Source organism: Opisthocomus hoazin, chromosome 6, assembly GCF_030867145.1.
Source record: "Opisthocomus hoazin isolate bOpiHoa1 chromosome 6, bOpiHoa1.hap1, whole genome shotgun sequence".
Classification (NCBI taxonomy): domain Eukaryota; kingdom Metazoa; phylum Chordata; class Aves; order Opisthocomiformes; family Opisthocomidae; genus Opisthocomus; species Opisthocomus hoazin.
Genome location: NC_134419.1, coordinates 29893742 through 29914166, shown reverse-complemented (window position 1 = coordinate 29914166; position 20425 = coordinate 29893742). Strand labels below are relative to the sequence as shown.

The 20425-nt window shown below is 53.2% G+C and overlaps 2 protein-coding genes across 5 annotated transcripts; both read left to right on the top strand.

Moving 5' to 3' along the window:
* The first annotated feature begins 6412 nt into the window (after positions 1-6412).
* LOC104333752 (flavin containing dimethylaniline monoxygenase 1) lies at positions 6413-12879 on the top strand. Its single transcript, XM_009939294.2, is given in 9 exon segments — positions 6413-6582; positions 6798-6986; positions 7071-7233; positions 8146-8288; positions 8629-8828; positions 9377-9732; positions 10753-10825; positions 11997-12186; positions 12188-12879. Coding segments are annotated over 9 exon segments (1593 nt in total). The 5' UTR covers positions 6413-6456; the 3' UTR covers positions 12341-12879.
* Positions 12880-13371: 492 nt separating this feature from the next.
* Positions 13372-20035, top strand: LOC104333753 (dimethylaniline monooxygenase [N-oxide-forming] 4). 4 transcript variants are annotated; one of them, XM_075422452.1, is made up of 9 exons: positions 13372-13614; positions 14790-14959; positions 15254-15442; positions 15812-15974; positions 16361-16506; positions 16858-17057; positions 17240-17592; positions 17889-17958; positions 19306-20035. In XM_075422452.1, exons 2-9 carry the CDS (start codon positions 14828-14830, stop codon positions 19682-19684), a joined length of 1632 nt encoding a protein of 543 aa, XP_075278567.1. In that variant the 5' UTR covers positions 13372-13614; positions 14790-14827; the 3' UTR covers positions 19685-20035. The 4 variants fall into 4 exon arrangements, with proteins under 4 accessions (XP_075278567.1, XP_009937597.2, XP_075278568.1 ...); XM_009939295.2 differs by lacking the exon at positions 13372-13614 and having other exon boundaries at positions 13625-14959; XM_075422454.1 differs by lacking the exon at positions 13372-13614 and having other exon boundaries at positions 14872-14959; positions 15081-15442; positions 15772-15974.
* Positions 20036-20425: the final 390 nt, after the last annotated feature.

The following is a 20425-nucleotide window of genomic DNA, read 5'->3' as shown; positions in this document are numbered from 1 at the left end:
TCTAGCATCACGTATATCATGTCCTTCAGGTTGTTTTGCTCCAGTCTTGTTGCTCTCTTGGTGCCTCCTTATCTCTGTAGCTTAGCGCATTTGCCCTCCCAAGGCTGAGCTGTCTGGAGTAGAGTTATTTAGGAGTCTCTTTTATCCCACAATTATCCCAGTTATTTGCTGAGAATCAAGACCACTTTTGTTTCACTTAATTATTTTGTCTAACGACTAAGTGATAGCTTGTGCCCATGTCCTTCCACTACATTCCTTAATGAGAAAACAGGGATTAGTGTAACAGTTATATTGTTAGATCACTATGCATGCAGAAATACAAGTTACAGTACTAAAGACTACTAAAAACTAGAAAATATTAAGGCTTTTTGTTATAGTTTCACATTTCTTACAATCTCCTCTATCACTGCCAGGTGGTCAGTCCTGGCGGTGCCTTTCCATATGCCCTAAGGTCACCTCCTGGAGCTAACTCTCTGTTTTGCAACTCTGTGATCTTTCCAAATGTCTTCAGGAAAAACAGATATAGCGGAGATTATCAGAATTATTGTGAAACACGGAGCACGAAAATGCTGGGATTTGCGTCCTGTAGACCAACGTCACCTCAGCCCACACTTTCTCTTTAGATAAGAGGAAAAATATTTTTATTATGCATTTGCTATCATGAATTTTCTTGTATTTTGTGACTGACGTATTGCAAGCAGGTGGTTCTACCATGAGGACTACGGCCTGATCCCGCACTACAGGTATTTCCGAGCTCAGGGGACAGAGGAGTTAATCCCTGGGAACACAGGACAGGAGATAAGTCTTGTCTCCAGTCCTGACCAACCCACTAATTACCCTCTGGACACTAATCCTTCCAGACAATAAAGGTTTTATTTTTTATTTATGTTTATATTATTTATGTGTTATTGTGGAATTGACTACGTGTTTTGCAACCTGAACAAAACAATTGGGAGTCCTTCAGCAGGGGTGAGGACTGGGCTGTCAGGAGGAAGCACTGGAGAGCCAGTATTGCTTTAGAAAAGGCAGATGTGGGGTGGCCGGTCTTAGGATTTGCCTGTCCCGGGTCTGATTCAGATCAAAATAACCATTAGGAACAGCTATTGCCAGGTTATTCCATGTGTCACTGCTCCTGTTCCATGTGGTACGGATTAAACTGGAGATCCCAGGCTCTTTTCTTTCCACACCCTGAGGTCAACGTGTTCCTCCTCCTTCCAGTCAGAGGGGACAAAAGGGACAGAGCTTGGCTCACAAGCTCCCCCAGCAGCATCACGTTTACTTGCTGCACCTCTCTGTGCTGCTGTTTTTCCTCCTGCCACCCACCCTCTCATGCCATCAGTCCATTTGCTTATTTGCAGTCTGGTTGCCTTGGCCATGGTGGTCCAAGCTCTCCCAACCCTGATCTCATCAGCTGGGTGAAGATCCCAGAAAAACAGCTCAACCCTCTGACTCCTGCAGAACAATTTCCTCATTAAAAATAATTTCCAGAATATAAGTAGGACACACCAGCCAGAGGGGCTAATCTTCAGCCGTGGTGAGTAGCCCCAAGGCCCCAGAACCACCTGTGAGTGTTCAGCAGCTTCTCAGACCAATTAGCAAGTCAAGGCATAAGCCAGTCAGAGCTCTTCTATCAATTTAATCTGGAAAGTTCCTGTTTAAACTAATGAAGAGGTGGTGCTGCAAAATCGCAGTTATCCCTGTATGTCAGCTAACATCTGATCTCAGCTGTGGAGATAAGAGAAAACTTAATGGCTGCTCCAAAAGTAGTCATGAAGATGTGTGGGAGGTGCTGGAATCTCCATCATCAGAGGTTTTTAAAACAGGAGAAGGAAACAAGGTGATAAAGGTTAGCTAGAGCTGGTTTTGGAGGAGAAGATGGGTGAGAAGTTCCTGAGGTCCTGTGCGGTCCTGTCCTGTCTTTTAGGGTCTGGTGAAGCTATCGGAGGTGAAAGAAGATCTGCCAGCTGATGTGAGCTAACCTAGCTCCACAGTACCTGTGGTGGTTCCTCGACAAGGTACTTTTGAGTGGTCTGAGAGTAGCGCCTTGCTTAGTGTAGGGGGTTTTGTCCTCATCAAAAAAAAAAGAATTTTAGGAATAAATGCACAAAAGTACTCCTAGGTGAGAGGCTGGTGTGGTGCAGGAGCACTTCTCTGTCTGAATTAGGAGTGCTGCTGTGTCCCCACGCCAAGGGACAGGAATGTCAGCCATGGGCACACCTCTGCTGGAGACGTTCTTGGAGAGGTGGCAGGAATTGAAAGCATTTGACCTGCCCGACATGCGAGTGTGGTCAGTATTTATAGGAAGGGCTCAACTATGCTGACTGAATTTTTGAAAACACTTGAAGGCTGATGGATGACTTCACCTGGTAGCAGCGGTGGTAGGAAGGCGTCTTCTGGTCGGCGTGTGCATGTCTTAACCATGTGCTCTCCAGACAGCTCTTCCTTGTGATTAGTTGCTTATGCGTTTTACCTTAAGTGTAACTCCTGATTGCTCAGGCAGTCTCTTCAGTAGTTGTGTTTTATTACCTGTGAAGTGACAGAAAGAGACCCCTTAATACTGAGGTTTGGCTCAGAAGAGCTGAGGGGGGGTCTAAAGGCTTTCTTAGCGCTGCATGCTGTTTGGGTGCATCTCCCACGGCACTTGGGGAGCTCGTGTGTTTATCGGCTTTGAGTCCTGATACAAAAACATGGCGAGCAAGGGAGGGCCGCTGTGTCCATCAGGGTTGCTCTTGTGAAGATTTTTGAGCAGTTGTCTGGGCAAGCTCTTAAATGTACATTTTAAAACCCCCAAACCCAAGAAGTTAAAGCCTGGAGAACTGCAGTTCTTCTCAACGCAGTAAGTATAACAAGGGTAGCAGCTTCCTCTTGACAAATTCTGCAGGTTACACGCCTGGAAAACATGGTGACTTATTAAATCAGGTTAACTTTGCCAAATGTGTTGGAGCAAAACACTTGTGCCCTTCACGCAGAGACCTCCTTGCCTAGCAAGCATATCCCTCTCCCGTAGTAGCTGCTACAGCCCACGTCTGCTCCAGCACATCCTTTGGGTCTCCTTAACAGCGGTGTCTCTTGAGAGGTTTCAGGGACAGTCCAAGATATTCAATGTACCTAGCTCTGATTAAAAAGAAACATAAGTGTCCTGCCAGTGTTTGTCCCTGGCAGTGTCCTCTGTGTGCTGGGAATAGTAAAGTAAATAGGAAAACAGCCCCTGCTGCTTTGGGTAGAAGCTTTGTCGTCTTTTTTTAAGCAGAAAATTGCCTTTTGGCCTTGAGGTCAAAGCATAAGCAATTCTTTCAAGGCCAAAATCCAAGCTCTAAGAAATGGCGGGGGGGGGGGGGGGGGGGGAGATACTTTTTCCCACCAGCAGCTGCTTGCAGCCTTTGTTCACCCCATGGATCGTGGGAAGCAGTGGGAGACAACAGCCACTTTTGGGGCAGCCTCACCTCCAGGCGCAGTAAAGAAATGGTCATTAAAGGCTTCTGGTCAGTAAGAGGAGGCAGTGATAACATTGGAGAGGGGAAAATTAAGTTTTTTGCTGATGAGCCCAGACCCCACGTCGTATTAGCTCCTGAGTGTATGTGGTAGCAGCAGCTGCTTGAGAGCACGTCGTTTTGCTCAGAGACTGGCTGAACAAGAAACTCCACTTTTTTTTCTTTTTCTTGTCCCCCTCCACCATGACACACACCAAAAGCTGCTGATGCAAGCCTAGAAAACAGCAAAGCGGGCTGTGCTGAGACTTGTTTGTGCACAGATTTACCCCTCCTTGGCACAGAGTGTTATTTTAAACAGAGATGATAAAACCTGTGCTGGAGAAGGTGCCTTTCCAATCTGATGGAGACTAAATGGATATATTCAGTTTCTCCTTTCCTCTGCTTTAAGGATAAAAAGCCCATTGCAGAGCCCAGGCTTGTGCCACAGTGCCGGGGAGCTTTGCCCTTCAAGGGAAGAAGGGGCTCACCAGTGGGCAGGTGCATGAGCACCCTGTTCCTGGTGCTCCACCTGAGCCACCACCACTTAAATTCAGGCCCATGGCTCCAGGAGCACCTTTGTCAGCGGCAAGGTGATGCTTTGATGGGGTTGACAACTTTTACCACGTCCCCCGCACTCATGCTGTGGAGCCTCAGTGAGCTATCTGCTGTCACCCCCATGGTACAAATGTCTTTTCCTAAAGAGCCAGTCCTCTGTCAACTGTCTCTCCACAGCCTCTGTGTCCAGCTGTATTCATTTGCAGAGATTTCATACTTTATCGCCAGTCACTGCTAGATATCTTGAGTAGCTGAGGGAGAAGCTGCATCCAAAGCCACCCTTGTCACCTTCATTTCCATGATCATTCCCCTGGGAGACACCTGGATGGGTGTTCTGTCCTGCATTGATATTTCAGCTAGCATTTCCACTTTTTTTGTGCTTAGGACCTTGGTACACTGGTGTTTGTGGCCATTTCACGCACTCCCAATTTGCACTGCGGCCAAAGGCACGATGCAGCCTCTGCATCCCCTGAGCAGTGACCGCAAAACCAGCTCTCTCTTTTGGAAGGTGCCCTGGGTGCAAAGTCCCATGGAAACCCCACTGCCCATCATCTGCTTCGGGTCCCTTTTGGAAGGCAGCCATGAGGTGAGGGAAGACATCCCACAGCTGGAGCTGCTCCTGCACACACGAGTCCTCCTCGCACGACTGTGGGACACACTGGGATCATTCTGGTCTCTTCCACCCACTCGATCCCCTTTAGGGATCACCAGCAGGGCTGTTTGGCTCGCTCTGGATGGCAGCAGGAGAGCGCAGCCGCTCCTCCCACTGCAAACCTGGGTTGTGCAACCACCGTGGGAGTGGGGTGGCCGTGCTGGGGTGGGGGGAGCCACCCACACTCCTCTGCCTCTGCCAAAGCACCTCGTCTCACCTATAAATCGGGAGCAAGAGAGACCCTCCCTGTTGCGGCGGCGAGACGGAGCTCAGGAGGCCGAGGCTGGGAGGCAAGCATCCCCGGGGGGGCTGCGAAGCCTCCCCATCCCTCCCTGCCCCACTCTAACGCCCCACGGCTTGAGACTTCTGAGGTTAGCTGCTACGAATACTCGCAGCGACAGTATGGAAAGTGTGGCAGAAACAGGCACAGGGTAGCAGAGACTGTGTTTCCTGAACTTTATTTCTAGCTTCTCTGCAAAACAGTAGGGAATTAAATAGTATACATAGCTGGGAGATGTATGTGATGTAAGTTAACTCTCATCTTGCACCCCCCAAAACAAACCCCAAACAGTTAACGATGAGCAGTTTATGCTAGTGCTTTCTTCATTTAAAAATGGAAAAAGTCCATTTTTCATTCCAGCCTTGGAAAGCAGAGTATTCGTTAGGTGCTGCCTTCCTACTGAAAGTTGAAATTGCTCGTGGGGAATTTGGTATTTTTTTAGTAAATCTTTGCCCAACCTCATTTTTCTACTGAAGACTGTTTTTTTTTCCCCTGATGAATGCACCGTGTTCTGGTGGAAGCTGAAAGTGCTGCTCAAGGTAGAGGAGCCTGTGCCACCCGGCCGTAGTGCCGTCCCAGTACGCCACGATGCAGGGTGTTCCCCACTGGTGGTGGGGTTAAACCAGGGGTTGCAGCAGCACCCCAAGGCACCTGCGTGGTGGTCCTGTTCCACAATGTCCAGCCCGAGCCACGGCACCTGGCCATCACCCCTGGTTCATTGCCTGGCACTGCTAAGAAAGGTTCGGATCCACCATCCCCACTGCAGCCCTGGGAGCCTCGTAGGGCTGACGTTGAGATGGCAGCTGTTGACTTTCGAGCCCCGGAGTGGAGATGTTTGCAGCCCTGCAGCAGCCAGTCTGTCCAGACCAGACCTCCGCAGCAGGTCAGCTTTGAGTGACAGACACAAAAGCATCCCTAAAGCCAAGGTGGGCTGCACCCACAGACCCTCCATTGGCCTCGGTGCTCATGTCGAAGTCAACAGCGTCTTCCCTGGGGACGGAGTACAGGACCCGGTCAGTCATGCAGAGACTGAATAGTTCCGGTGCAGTTTTTTTTCTTTTTTGAGATAGGCAGGGGCAGGACCCTAAAGATAAAATACAAATATTTGCAAGACTGATAAGGAGGGATAGTTTAAACACAACTTGTAAATAAAAATTGGCAGTGAGTTGTGGCTTAACTACACACTTTCAAAGCAAGTTTCCAGGGCAGCTGCAGGGTTTTGGAAGCAGCCTGGTGAGCACACGGTAAAAGTAGATGGATTTACTAAAAAAAATGTTTTTAAAAAAGAGATTATGAAGATTTGAAGACATTTAATCTAACTTGTGAAAGAAGAGCACAGAATGCTGGTAAAGGGAACGAAGGTTTGGGGGAGGCATATGGAGAAACGCGCTATAGAGGGTTCACCAGCAGCTGCTCCTTGAGATGGTGGTGATCATCTGAGGAGTTTGTCCCAGGTTAAGCCCCGTTTGCAGCCGAGGATCCCAGCAGAGACGGCAGGGATGAGAGTGGCCGTGGTGGGCGCGGGCATCAGCGGGCTGACAGCCACCAAGTGCTGCCTGGATGAGGGGCTGGAGCCCACCTGCTTCGAACAGAGTCAGGACCTCAGGAGACTCTGGCGCTACACGGTGAGCTGGCACTGCTCGTCCTCCTCTCCATGGGAGCTGCAGCTTTGCAGGGTGGTGAGCAGGTCAAGATAGGCTCCAGCAGGTGGGGAAGCGGTGCGAGAGCTTGCTGGGTGCTGACCTCTCTGGGCTGTGCTCCCCAAGACCAGGGGAAGGGGAGCAGAGGAATGGTCCCCACCCCGGGGCGCAGGGCTGATGCAGCCTGGGTGCCATGCCAGGAGAACATTGAGGCAGGCCAGCCAAGCCTCTGCCCGTCAGTCATCAGCAACACCTCGAAAGAGATGTCGGCATTCTCCGACTTCCGCTGCCCTGAGGACTTCCCGGTGTTCCTGCCCAATGCCCAGCTCCTGGACTACCTCCGGCGCTACGCCAAGCGCTTCAGCCTCCGGGAGCACATCAAATTTGGGGTGAGTGATGGGTGTCCCGCTGCTGCCCTGCTCCCCATGCATGCTGGGCACCAGCAGTGACTGCACTTCGCTTCCACATTTCAGACCACCATCATCAGCGTCTGGAAACGCCCCGACTTTGCCACCACGGGCCAGTGGGACGTGGTCACAGAGGCAGATGGGAAGCAGATGTCACACATCTTTGATGCTGTTATGGTTTGCAGTGGCAGTTTCTCCGACCCATCCCTCCCCCTGCACTGTTTTCCCGGTACGGTACACGGCTGCCTGCTGTTACCTGTTTCCAGGGGCTGGGAGGACAAGGGTCAGAAGTTCCTTAGGGAAAACGCTTCCTTCCTTTTCTTACTTCTGCTTTTCAAACCTCCTGGCATGAACAGCAATACATCCTTGTGCTTCAGCAGCTTTGACTTTGCAGGCCCTGGTCACTTCAGAGCAAACTTCCAAGGTAGGATGGTTTAGCCTCAGCAAAACTGTCCATACAATCTGCAAGGTGCGACAAGGTCCTCTCAGTGAAGCTCCAGCGTCTTTGACAGGGTGAGATTCATCACTGCTGTAATTAATCTCCCCGGCTGTCAGCACAGAGAGGATTGCCCTGTCATCAGCGTTATCGAGTGCTTCTGAAACTGCTTGTAGGACAGGAGAAGAGCTTTACTGGCTTTTCTGAACCCTTGCGTCCCTGTCTCCGAAAGGCTGAATCCCGAGACTGCACCAATACAGCTCTCGCACATAACTGCCTTTCAAGTCCCACTCAGCATGTGTCCCTGCTCGCTGTGGCACAGGGATGTGTGAGACCCTGTCTGACGGAGCACTGGAACAGGCTGCCCAGGGAAGTTGTGGAGTTTCCTTCTCTGGAGATATTCAAGACCCACCTGGACAAGGTCCTTTGCAGCCTGCTGTAGGAGACCCTGCTTCAGCAGGGTGTTGGACTGGATGACCCACAGAGGTCCCTTCCAACCCCCAACATTCTGTGATTCTGTGATTTTGGAGAGGAAGCACCAGTTCTGTGTGCGCGGGATGGAGGCCTGGCCCTCCCCGAGTCGCCGGTGACCAGAGCTTGCACTTCCTTGCTCTTGAGATCTGGATTGTTTCTATGTCAGTTCTCCCAACAAAAAAAACCCACAAATGCTCAACTAATTGAAAGCTTTGTTTCTTTTTCCCCAAGGCATCGAGAGGTTTCAAGGCCAGTACTTTCACAGCCAGCAGTACAAGCATCCCGACGTGTTTCAGGGGAAGCGCATCCTCGTGGTCGGCATGGGCAATTCGGGAGTGGACACTGCGGTGGAGGCCAGCCGTGTAGCCACAAAGGTACCGCCACCCAGCCACCCCAGAGGTGCAGGGAGGGTGACGCTGGGGGCAATAGCTTAGTTTGCCATCACTGCAGGGAGAGCAAGCTGTGCTTACCCTGCATGGTGTCCAAACAGTATTTCTGAACCTGTATTTCTTGGTCAAAAACCTACCCTGAAAGCAAGCTGGTTGTTCTGTTCTCTCCCATTTCACCTCCATCTCCAGGTGCTGGGAGGTCTTAAAGATGCTGTTGCTGTTTTTTCATTATGTAGCTGTCTGTGCCGTGCCCCTCTGGGGTTACTTTATGAAGGCAAAACAGCAAATTCATCACCTGATTTGTTGATTCTCCGCTCTCTCCAAGGTGACTGTTTGTACCAGGCGAGGTGCCTGGGTGTTCAGCCACGTGTTTGACCACGGTTACCCATGGGACATGGTTTTCAACACTCGCCTTATGAGCCTGATGAGAAACAGCCTCCCCGGACCCCTTTCAAGAGAGTTGATTAACTACAGGGTGAACCAGTCATTCAATCACAGAAACTATGGCCTTCAACCAGAGAAGAGGTACTTCTTTGTGGCTCTCCTCCTATGCGGTATCACAGGGCTTGTGCTGCGGGCAGGGAGCAGATCTCCAGCAACCACCATCAACTGATGCAGCAACCAACACCCAGACTGGGATGATCTCCAGTGGGAAGTTTGTAGCCTAGCGGGAGAAGATAAGCTGTAGCACCCTTAGGTGCTGTGAGATGGAGCTCACTGGAAAAGCCCAGGAAGCACCAGAAGAGCCTTCCTCATGAGGCTCTCTGGGAAAAGAGGAGGAGGGAGGCTTAAGAGGAGGAGGGAGGCTTATGGCATGAATCAGCTCCAAAAAGAGATGGTTTCAAGAGTTATTGAGTGAATGGAGGAAGAAGGCAGGAGATGTCCGCTAGTCACTCAGGCTGTGAGACAGCGTGGCAACATGTCAGTACTTGGAGAGGGGGGAGGCATAGCTGTTTACTCAGAGCAAGTGAAACCAGGAGGCTGTAGGGCTGGAGGGCCCAGGGGGAGGAGCAGGGGCACTGGCAGGGCATGTTCGTGGTCTCCAAAGCTCAAAGCCCCTCGGCTCTCCACAGCTGCCTGGTGCGCGAGCCTGTATTGAATGACGACCTTCCAAGCTACATCCTTACAGGGAGGATCACTATCAAGCCAGGTGTGAAGGAATTCAAGGACAACTCGGTCATTTTCCACAATTGCCCTGAGGAGGAGCCCATCGATATCATTGTCTTCTGCACGGGCTACAAGGTCTCCTTCCCATTTCTGGAAGAAACAGTTGTCAAGGTGGAAAACAAGCACGCATCCCTCTACAAATACGTGTTCCCGACCCACCTGGAGAGACCCACCTTGGCCATGCTTGGGCTGATCAAGCCGTTAGGAGCCATCATGCCCATGACAGAGATGCAAGCACGCTGGGTCACCCGTGTCTTCAAAGGCAGGAGAGTTAACACGAGCTCTCCTGTGTACCAAAATGCAGTTCAGACCAGAGATGTCTTGTCCCTTCTATGCACCAAGAGGGATTTCTCTCCTTGCAGACCCCAGAGCTAAGCAGCTCATTTCAAAGTGGACAAGGGAGCATTTCTAGAGTTTAGGCTTCCCAAGTTCTTTTATTTCAGCTGAGCTACAGCAACATGAGTGCATGCTTGGTCCAAGCTACATGCAAGTTTATGACATCTACTTTAAATCACTTTTTGTTGCCTGTTAAGCTGGTGCTTTTAAGCTAATGCTTTGCACCCTGCCTGCTGCAAGCCAGGAGCACACGCTCCATTCCTTACTGTGATTCAGCTGATTCCTGTACCTGAGCCTGCAAACTACGGTCTAAACTAGGTTGTTCAAGACAGTATTTTCTCTCTAAAATACTTTAGAAGTCAGAGCATAGAGATGGATATGCAAACCTGGATGCACAGATAAGAGTTGTCTTTAAGATACTGTGGTGGATCCATCCTGGCAGAATTTGCTGCTCTTTAAGGGACAGGGTGGTTTGTTCACCATGACTATCAGAGGAGGAGAGTCCCATTTCCCCACGAGAGGAATTGTTTGTAATTATTGGAGTGGGAGAAGTAACCTATTGTTCTTTTGGATTTTTTTAATAAAAATGATAACCTCCCACTGGGCTGGTGTGGAGGGCTGCATCAAGGCTCCTCCATAGATCCAGGGGAAGCTCTAGGGTTTCTTTTTGGGATGATCCTCTCTGGGGTTTGCATGGCCCATCTCAGCCCACATCATCTGCCTGTGCCCTGACAGCATGAATCTATGAGAGCAGGAAAAAGTGCAGGTGAATTTGTACCACTGTGGAGGGCTGGTGTCTGGCAGAATTGCCACTGCTGAGCTAAATCTGAGCAAGGAGGCTTTCCTGACCTCCTGGGGAAGGGCTTCCCACCTTCTGCATGACTGAATGAGTTCACAGGTCCCCCCAGGAGTTAAGCTTTGCAGGACGCTTTCTTCTTTCTTCTAGGCTTGTGTCAATTGCCTCCTCAGTCTGTCATGGAGAAGGAAGTAAACGAGAAGAAGAAAAACCACGTGCGAAGGTAAGCCAGTCCCCGGAGCCCCAAAGGTTTTTTGGTGGGTTTGAAAAGACCTTGGAGTTTGGCGGGAAGAAACACGCAGGCTCGCACACTGCGGCTGCTCCCTACACACACAGGGGAAGTGAGAGGGGGATGCCCAAGTCCAGCCTCCCCTTTATTCACTTGTGCTGAGCCAATGTAACCTTTGATTTGATGCTGATATTTTGCCTGCTGACAATGGGAAGAAATTAATTCAGGGTAGTCGAGGAGGCTAAAGCTTGCTTGCGAGTTGGGGAAGCGTGCCAGGGTCCCCAGGGACTGAGAGATAAAATGGCAGAGAAATTAATGGAAATAAATGCAAAGTAATTCAGCAGGGAAAAAAAAGCCAGCCCGAGGTGTACATACAAATTTTCTTCCCTCTCAGCATGGAGATCTGACTCGCTGTGAATAGGTGTCTAATCACACCAGCACGCAGTTCACGGGCAGGCAAAAGGTCAAATCACAAGTTAAGAAATGTTATTAAATGAATGAGAAAAACCCAGGAAACTGGGCAATCTATTAGTCTACGGTTCACCTAGATCGCTATAGTAGAAAAGGTACGGAGAGTGACATACAGAATTGCAAAGAGCACTTGCTGCACAACACAAGGCTAAACGCACATGGCTTTTTTCAGCCCACCAAAGGTGGGACATGGAGCTGTGAATTCTGCAGAGACGAGCTGGAAGCAATTCTCCACTTCACCATGCATTTTTGCAATACTTGGTGGAAATGAACGTCAGGGAAATGAAAGGGTGCCACCTTCCTCTTGCTGCACATGACTTCTCCGCAGAGAGCAAATGGAAAACCGGTTCTAAAAAAAGCCCAACTAGTTTAACCAAGTCTTTTAGAAAAGGTCCACCAGGGTGAAGGGGGTCAGATGCAGCTTGTGGGTGGTGAAATGAAAGACCAGTAGACACACAGGAGAAAGGTGTGTGCCAGAGCCAGCATCACTTTACACGTGTTGTGTCACGGGCAGGATTCAGGCCCAGACAGATCCAGCTTCCCACTGCACATACGCCCAATCCTTTCTTAAGAGGAACCCAGTTGCATTTGGATGCAAAAACACAGAGGATGCAGAGCATCTGACCTCTGGTTCCTCTCAGCGCTGTTGACACCGATCCTTCTCCCACCTCTTTTTCTTCTTTGATCCATTAAGGTTTGGTCTGTCCTTTGATGAAGTCCTCAAAACTGATTGCCTGGTCTACATGGACAAGTTCACCTCCTTCATCGGTGCCAAGCCCAGCATGCTGGGGCTGCTCTGCAGAGACCCCCGGCTGGCCCTCACCATTTTCTTTGGCCCCTGCACCCCATATCAGTACCAGCTGGGGGGCCCTGGGCGCTGGGAAGAGGGCACGCCAGGCCATCCTCACCCAGTGGGACCGGACCCTCAAGCCCACAAGAACGCGAGTCCCTGCTGGATCCTCCAGCCCCTGCCCATCTCTCCTGACTGTGGTGGGGTTCCTCCTGCTCCTGGCTGCCCTGTTTTTTGGTTTCCAGTAGATTTTAGAGCCTGTTTAGTTTTTTTTTCTTGTCCTTGCAGATGTTAGCTCAGATCAGGCAGCTCCACAGGGTGCCACATGACGGGGGAAAGGAATTTCAGCATATCACGACAAATTTAAAACTTTAACGAGCAGCACAAACCTCTCTCTGCTCCAGCTCACCCCCAAGCACAGCTTCGCAGACCTGATGAGCTGGGGATGGCAGCCCCCCCCCAGCATTTATCACTCCTCTGCTGCTCTCCTGCCTGCTGCCATGAGCAGAGCTCGGCTGTGTGGCATGGCCATACCCAGACCACACCAGCAAGGAGACAGCAGGGGCAAGACCAGAAAAAATGGCTTTGGGTGTCACAGCCAGAAAGAAGCATGGGTGTCCAGCCCCTGCCCCAAACCAGCCAGGATCCGGGGTCTTTAGCCCAGCAAGGTGTTGTCTGGGCTGGGTAACGCAGCTCAGGCCGTCGCTTCTTCCGACCTTAAACTCTGTGACCCAAAAATCCCAGTTCGGGTTGAATCGGTGCATCCTTCCAGCGAAGGGGCCCTGGCTACGGTGGCTTTTCAGCCCTGAGACTGGTGCTGGGACCCTGCGGGGCTGAGCCCTCCTGCCTCCGCTTCCCTGCACTCCTCACCACCAGGCAGTCCCGGGGCTTCGTTTTGCTCACTGAGAGACTTTCAGTCAATAAATTTTCCTTGGCCAAGGCGGTAGTATGCTGCAGGCTCCTGCCTCATCGTCTCCCTGTGTGCACGGGAAGAGCCGGGGGGTCCCGTGCCTGGGCTGGGGCCATGCCACCCGGTGCCGTGGGCAACCCACAATGCAGAGGCAGCAAGGGCTTTCATTGACCACCAGAAATCAGGCACCGTGTCCCCCATCTATGCTATCTGCTGGCGCACAGGCAAAGGTGCTGTGCTTTGCTGAGCTCCCGGGGATGCCAAGCGAGCGCCCGCCCAGCGTGGGCAGCACACGGGGGACATATGAGGACAACCCCGAGCTACTGGCAAGCCTGGGGCAGCGGCAAGCTGCTGAGTGGAAGTCCTTGGAAAAGCGGCCACCTCGGGATCACAGTCTGGATTTCCACCCGGCACCACCGCGGGAAGGTTGAGAACTTTCTGCCGGCGCATTTAAGCAGAGCAGAGCAGGGAGGCGTGGGTGTAAAGGTCGGTGGTGCAAGAGCCGCAGCGAGCTGCCTGGACTTCAGCCTTTCCTTTAAATCTGCGGCGAGGAAACTTGAAGTAAAGTTCAGCCGAAGCCTGAGCGGCAAAGGCAAGACACTGCCCTGCAAGGTTTGCTCCTCGCTTCTCTCCGGCTGGGTTTTGCAGGTTTTAAAAGCAGCCAGGCAGCTCTCCAGCGTTTTGGTGTTCGCTGCTGGCTGCGCTTCGCTGACGGGGAGGGGAGGGAGAACAGGGGTGTCACAGGGACCCTCTGGAGCAAAGACACAGTGCTGGGAAAGGGGGGTGACTTTAGCAGCCCGGGCACATTGCTGCCCTTTCCCAAAACCAAGGGAGGCTCTGGAAACGGGGGGCAGGTGAGTGTTGCTATGTCCTGCCCTGTTCCTGCAGATCGAGGAGCAGATCAGGCTGGGAGCAACTGGCTTTTGGATGTGGGGAGGGGTTTGCGTCCCCCTTGCTTTTCACTATCTGCAGTTTCCTCCAGCTCCTGTTTGAGTTAACTTGCTCTTTTGACACAAAAACCTTTTAAAAACAAGTCATAAATGACTCTTTCTTCCGTCTTTGCCGGAGTGTTTGCTATCTAATCAAAGTTCACGCGGGTTCATTTTTTTTCCTAGTTTCTTTGCGTTCCAGCCAAGCTCGGTGCAGCTCAGTTTACACACCCCAAGCTTTGAGTTCCTCCCATTCATACCCTGCGTTTCCTGGGTTTCTTACCTTTTGTATATGCTGTAATCCCAAGCGCACTTTCACGGTGCTGTCTAACTTCTGAATCGCTGCGCCGTGCTCCTGTTCAGTCAGACATCCCTTTTTCTTAAAGAAAAAAACAAAACAACTTTTTGTTTTCAAAAAAATGCCATTGAACGGGAAATTAAAGAGGAAAGCGTGAAAACAAGCCAGCTTAGCTGAAAGTTTTCCTTGAAAAGAGCGTCGGAGGATCACTTTGTGCAGCAGAAGTGGACGGTTGCGAGCCCCTTCCCCTTCTTTGCACGCCCTGGTTTGGGCCAGGAAAAGGAATAAATAGAAGCAGCAGTGCAGCAAGGTTTAAAAACGCCTCCTTTTCCCCTGCCTGTGGGAGGGAAATCACTGGGCCCTCAGCATGGGCTCAGCACAGCGGCAAGGGTAAGGAGCAGTGACCATCCACAGCGCTGGAGGCAGGAGCTGGCGACAGCTTTCTGCAGGGACAGTTCTCCTCCACAGACACCTGCAGCCAGAGGAGACAAGGGTTGTTTTCCCAGGGATGGGAAGAAGGGAGCGGTGTTTTCCTAATCCCTGGGTTATTTTATTTCTAGTGGCTCACACGCCGGCCCGTTGCCTGCTCCGGGACAGCATGGTGCGGCGCGTGGCTGTTATCGGGGCCGGGGTCGGTGGGTTGGCCTCCATCAAGTGCTGCCTGGATGAGGGGCTGGAGCCCACCTGCTTCGAGAGGAGCGAGGACATCGGGGGGCTCTGGCGCTACACGGTCAGTGGGCTCTACCTGAGTGGGGAGGATCGGCCCTAGGTTTGTCCCCTCCCTTGGCTGCGCTTTGCCTGCAGCAAAGAGGAGAGGGTGGCCATGCCCTTACAGAGCATCCCTGTCCCAGGCACGGGGCTCCCACCAACTCCAGGGTGGAGAAGGAGCAGAAGCCATAGTCACCAGGAGCCAGTCCTGGTTTATTCCTTGTACCTGAACACAAGGAGAAAAAATACCCAAATACTTTGAGGGGAGAAGGTCCTTCCCCGTGCACCTGCAAACTGCACCACTGGCTTCACACAGGACTGCACAGATGGTGGGAGGGTCAGCGTGTACCGCTCGGTCATCACCAACACCTCCAAGGAGATGTCCTGCTTCAGCGACTTCCCCTGCCCAGAGGATTTTCCCAGTTTCCTACCCCACCACCTCCTCCTGGAGTACTTTCGGATGTATGCCCGGCACTTCGACCTCCTGCGGTACATACGCTTCAAGGTGAGCAGGGACCCCAAATGCTGTGGGGAGCAGGACCATTGGTGGCTGCAGATACCAGGGCATCGCTCAGGTGGGATGGGACAATGCCAGGTGCGATTCCACAAGGACCACGTGCCTTTTGCATCCTGAACCCAGCCTTTTTGGCTCCATGTTTTAAAACAGGCTGCTTGAACATGGGCTGCCCGGTGCATCACCTACTCAACGCCTTCACCAGGGGAGAGGTGCAGGGTGGGATTTAACAGCTCCAGAGGTGACCTGTAGCTCCCTGGGGACCCAGCCCAGCCCTGGCAGCCCCGGCAATTTGCAGGCAGGTCCTCTCCAAAATGCAGGGCTCTCCCTGACTGCTGTTTTGTCGGGCTTTGGTGCAAGACAACAGCTCTCAGCGTGAGGAGGCACCCGGATTTCGCCACCTCGGGCCAGTGGGAGGTGGTCACTGAGACCAATGGCATCCAGGAGTCACACGTCTTCGATGCCGTCATGGTTTGCACCGGCCATTTCCAGGAGCCCTACCTACCGTTGGCTTCTTTCCCAGGTAAGCCCTGCCTCGGCAGCAGGGTAGGCTGGGACTGCGCCCCGGGGTTTCCTCCAGCACCCATGGGTCCCTTAGGTGCATTTTCCTTTGCAAGCCTGCCTGGTCCATGAAGTCCTCACGCCGGGGCATGCAGGACCCTCACCCCATGGGAATGGCCACGGGCATTCCTGGGAATGGGAAGAACACCTCATAAAGTTGCAGCCAGGCTCTTGCATAAGAATTTGCAAAGCAGAACCAAGATGAGAAGGTGCAGAAGGGTGGCATCACCCAGGGAGCCAAGGCCTCCACGGGCTTCTCAGCTGCAAGGAGAAGCAGAAGGTCTGGGCATGAGGTTGGGGCAAGAGAACATGTCTGGTGGTAGGAGATGCTCCCTGCTCTCTGCCTAGGTATCGAGACCCGCTTCAAAGGCCGGTACCTCCACAGCCAGGAATACAGAGATCCAGAGGCTTTCCGGGGAAAGCGTGTCCTCGTGGTTGGCATCGGCAACACTGGCGGCGACCTCTCCGTGGAGCTGAGCCGTGTGGCTGCGAAGGTACAGCTCCATGGTGGTGCCAAGCCTGGCTGGGTGCCAGGACAGCTGGCAGCTCAGGGTATGCGCAGGAAGCTTTGCTCACTGGGTTTCTCAATGAATAACACTTCAAATTGAGGGCAATTGAAGAAGCTCTGCAGTTCCTTTAGAGTTTGGGCTACCTGAGGAGTGGCCGTTCAGCTGCCATGGGAACTTTGCAGAAGCCACCATGACTGTTCAGCTCATCCGGATGCCATCTCCTTCCCTCTGGATAACCTTCTCAGCTCCCAAGCAGAGGAGATGGGATTTGACACTCAGGGCAACATCAGCAATGAGATGTCTGGGCAGGAGGCTGAGACCTGTCTTCTCCCCCAGGTGTTCCTCAGCACCAGGAGCAGCACTTGGGTGCTCAGCCGGCTGTCGGACCACGGCTTTCCCTTTGACATGGTCAACACCACCCGCTTCAACCACTTTCTTGACTGGCTTCTCCCATCAGCCCTCACAAAGAGGATCAGGTTTCAGAAGTTCAATTCGTGGTTTAACCACGCGAACTATGGTTTGGCTTCCACTAAAAGGTGTGTTTTCTGACTATTTTGTTGGCTGGTCAGGGGGAATTCATGGCATGAAAGGCTCAATTTTTAATTTCAGGGGATACTTGTGGAATAACAAACCCTTGGAGGAGAACTCTGGTTACAAACAATGTTTCAGGTCCCTCCCAGACACTAACATTAATGTCCTTCTCTTTTCCACCTGCAAGCTCCAAATTTAAGCTCATTGTCAACGAAGAGCTGCCGTTTTGCCTCCTCTCTGGGACCGTCGTGTTGAAGCCAAATGTGAAGGAGTTCACTGAAAGTTCTGCTATTTTTGGAGACGGGACAACCGAAGAAAACATCGATGTTGTGCTCTTTGCCACAGGCTATGTCTTCCCATTTCCCTTCCTTGAAGAGTCAGTCCGCAGCCTCTTCGACGACAACCGTTGCCTCTATAAACGCATCTTTCCTCCCAAGCTGGAAAAACCGACGCTGGCCATCATCGGCTTAATCCAGCTTACCGGCTCTGTGATGGTGGGAGCAGAAATGCAGGCTCGCTGGGTGACAGGAATCTTTGCAGGTGGGAGACGGGGTGCAGGGATGGGGGGATCTGCTGGGGTGGGAGGTCTGGGGCAGCCTGACCTGCTGTCCACACAGCCTAGGGCATATTTCGGCTCCTGCCACGGTGCCCGTGGTGGCCATGGACTTTAGTAGCACCGTAGCCTCTGCCCCTCAACTGCATCCCCATATCCCTGCTTCTCCACGCACACTGCTGTAACCAGTAAGCACGAATGTTCTTGGTAAAGCGGCTGGGAGCATGGGAACTTTTTAGCTTAAGGTGCTGCTCGAGGTGTCTGATTTCTCTGTTCTTCTCAGGCTGGAACAAGCTCCCTCCCGCCAGCAGGATGATGGCTGATGTTTTGAAGAAGCAGCCTCTGGTCAAAAGGTGCGTGATGCTCCTGCACTTAGGGTATGCTGGGTGCCGTGTGCCAGGATAACCCCGGGGAAAGGGGGGCCCTATGGTGCTCATGGGAGGGACCCACCTAGGACACCCAGCTCTTCTTGGATGCATTCATTCCCTCACCACCCATAGCGAGGTGGGGAAATGCTTCATGGATGATGGACCAGAACACCAAGGGCAGGGTGCTTTGGAGCAGCTTATAGCAAGATCCAGGACCTGCAGATGCCTTCCGCTGGGCCTCCAAGACATGCCCTCATTGCCAGCACGTCAAGATGGAGGTTTGGTTTCCTCCAGACTAAGGGTGCCATCTCGTGGCTTCTCCTTCCTAAATCCAGGCAGCAGGGAGTGCTGGGGTCAGGGCCAAGCCCCATCGAGAAACCCCAGTGGAGCCAGGCGGTGCGGGTGGGGGCAGTTTGGTGGCAATTTTTGACAGGTCAAGATGAGTATTAGACACGGCTGGAACTCGTCCATAGCGTACATGGCAGGTGACGCCCTGCCTTGTTGGCACCGGTATTTTACAGGAGGTGGAGACGTGTTCTCCAGGCTGTGAGACGGGTGATGGTAGACATGCCGCCTCCCAGCAGCTTTTGGGAGCAAGGAGGGGACCTCGGGGCAGGTGGGGGGCAGGCTGGGTTAGGTCTGCCAGCAAGGCAAAGCTGGCTCGTAGGACACTGATGAAAATCTGGGACAAAACAGAGCCACGGGGATTGTCACCAGGAGCCCCAGCTATAGCAGACACACGGTGCTGTTACACTGAAATACGGGAGTCTGAAGTGCAACGGAGACAAACCCGAGGCTGTCCCGAATGTGCTGCAATGGATTCAGCACACGTCTTCCCTCCTGAGAGGGAGCTGCGACCTCAAGCAGAAGAATCCCGGAGGTCCCTCCCAGCACGGGAAGGTTTCCACATCTCCCAATTTGTCCCAGTCTCCTTGGCAGTGTTATCTGCGAATGTCTACTCCTCCAGCTCACAAAACCAGCCAAACCCCAGGGAAGGAGGTAGTGTGGGGATTTGCGGCGTCACGACGACAGCAGTATCATGCCAGAACCATTTTTGAGGCCACAGGCAGGTTGCAGAGACAAAACGAGCTTCCACCTCTTCCCTGCCCCAGGGTACCTGCTGGGAACCAACCCCGCAGAGGCTCCTTGGGTGCCCTGACGTTTATTCGGGGCTGAGGGAGCTCGGGCCCAGAGATCAGGGCTCAGCCGGTGTCTGTCCCCTGCAGCGTGGTGGCTTGTCCGAGCCCAGGGCTTTTGCTTTCCATGAAGTCAGGAATCCAAGGTGGGAAGACGCTATTTGATTTTCTTTGTCTGTTTTCTGTCCCGTTGAAGGAATCCATCTGAGAGGGAGAACTTGAAGATGAGTTTTATCAGCTACACTGATGAAATTGCTTCGTGTGCTGGCATAAAGCCCAGCGTGCTGCGGCTGCTCCTCACGGACCCCCGGCTGGCCCTGGCCATCTTCTTCGGCCCCTGCACACCCTACCAGTACCGACTGGTGGGACGGGGGAAGTGGAGCGGGGCCAGAGACGCCATCCTGACTCAGTGGCAGCGGACGCTGAAGCCCTTGAGAACTCGGGTGCTGGATGACTCCTCCGACGGCTGGTGCTGGATGTGCCTCCTGGCTCTGCCGGCGGCTCTCGTGGCGGGTTTCCTCCTCTCCAAACACCCATGGAAGGGCTGGAGCCCCCGGGCAGGTCTCCAGTTGTAGAAGGAACCCGGTGAGACCTGGTGCACGGTGGATGCTGTTGGAGGGGTGGGAGCTGGCCCAGCGCCGGCAGAGCCCCGGACCCCAGCGCTGTCTGGCGGCCATCCTCCGTACCCCAAACCCACCGCGACCCGTGCTGGCGTTGCACCAGCACCAGGCTGGGTCTCCAGAGGACTTTTGGAAAGAGCCATTCTGGGGTGTGCTGGGTCAGCCTTCCCCCCCACCCCGTTCGCTCAGAGTTTCCTCTGTAAAATTTTACCCAGACCTTGAGGTTTTCTGCAAGGCTCAGCGTAGCGATCTGTGCGTTTCTCCGGTAGCTCCCGGGACACGAAGCAGGGAGCCAGAAATAAACCACGCGGGTTTGCTCGTTTCTGGTGGTTTCAGTGACGGTTTATTATGGGGGGAGGGGGGGGCAACGCGGACCCAGGACGCCGCGCTGTGGCAGAGGGAAGAGCCCCTCGGTGAGAAGTAACCCATACAGCGACCGACCCAGATGGGCGAGCGTCCCCGCCACCGCCCGAGCCCTGCAGCCCCGCGGGGAGCAGGCAGAGCCTCCCCACGCACCCGCGGCCGCCCGCACCCGGCGATTTCGCAGCAAACCCCGCGGCTGCAAACCTCTTCCCTCCGGGAGAGCGGGGCCGCAGCCGTGTCCCCCTCCCCCGTCTCCCCCCCACCGCTGCCGGTCCCCACGCGTGGGGCGGGGACGGCCACGCCACCCCGCGCCGCCAGGGGGCGCGCCCGGCG

Coding starts and splice junctions, on each gene's coding strand:
- LOC104333753 (XM_009939295.2), top strand. CDS start 14,738: ATGGGAAGAAGGGAGCGGTGTTTTCCTAATCCCTGGGTTATTTTATTT. Junction 14,960..15,253: donor GGGGGCTCTGGCGCTACACG/GTCAGTGGGCTC, acceptor GGCTTCACACAG/GACTGCACAGATGGTGGGAG. Junction 16,507..16,857: donor TGAGCCGTGTGGCTGCGAAG/GTACAGCTCCAT, acceptor CTTCTCCCCCAG/GTGTTCCTCAGCACCAGGAG.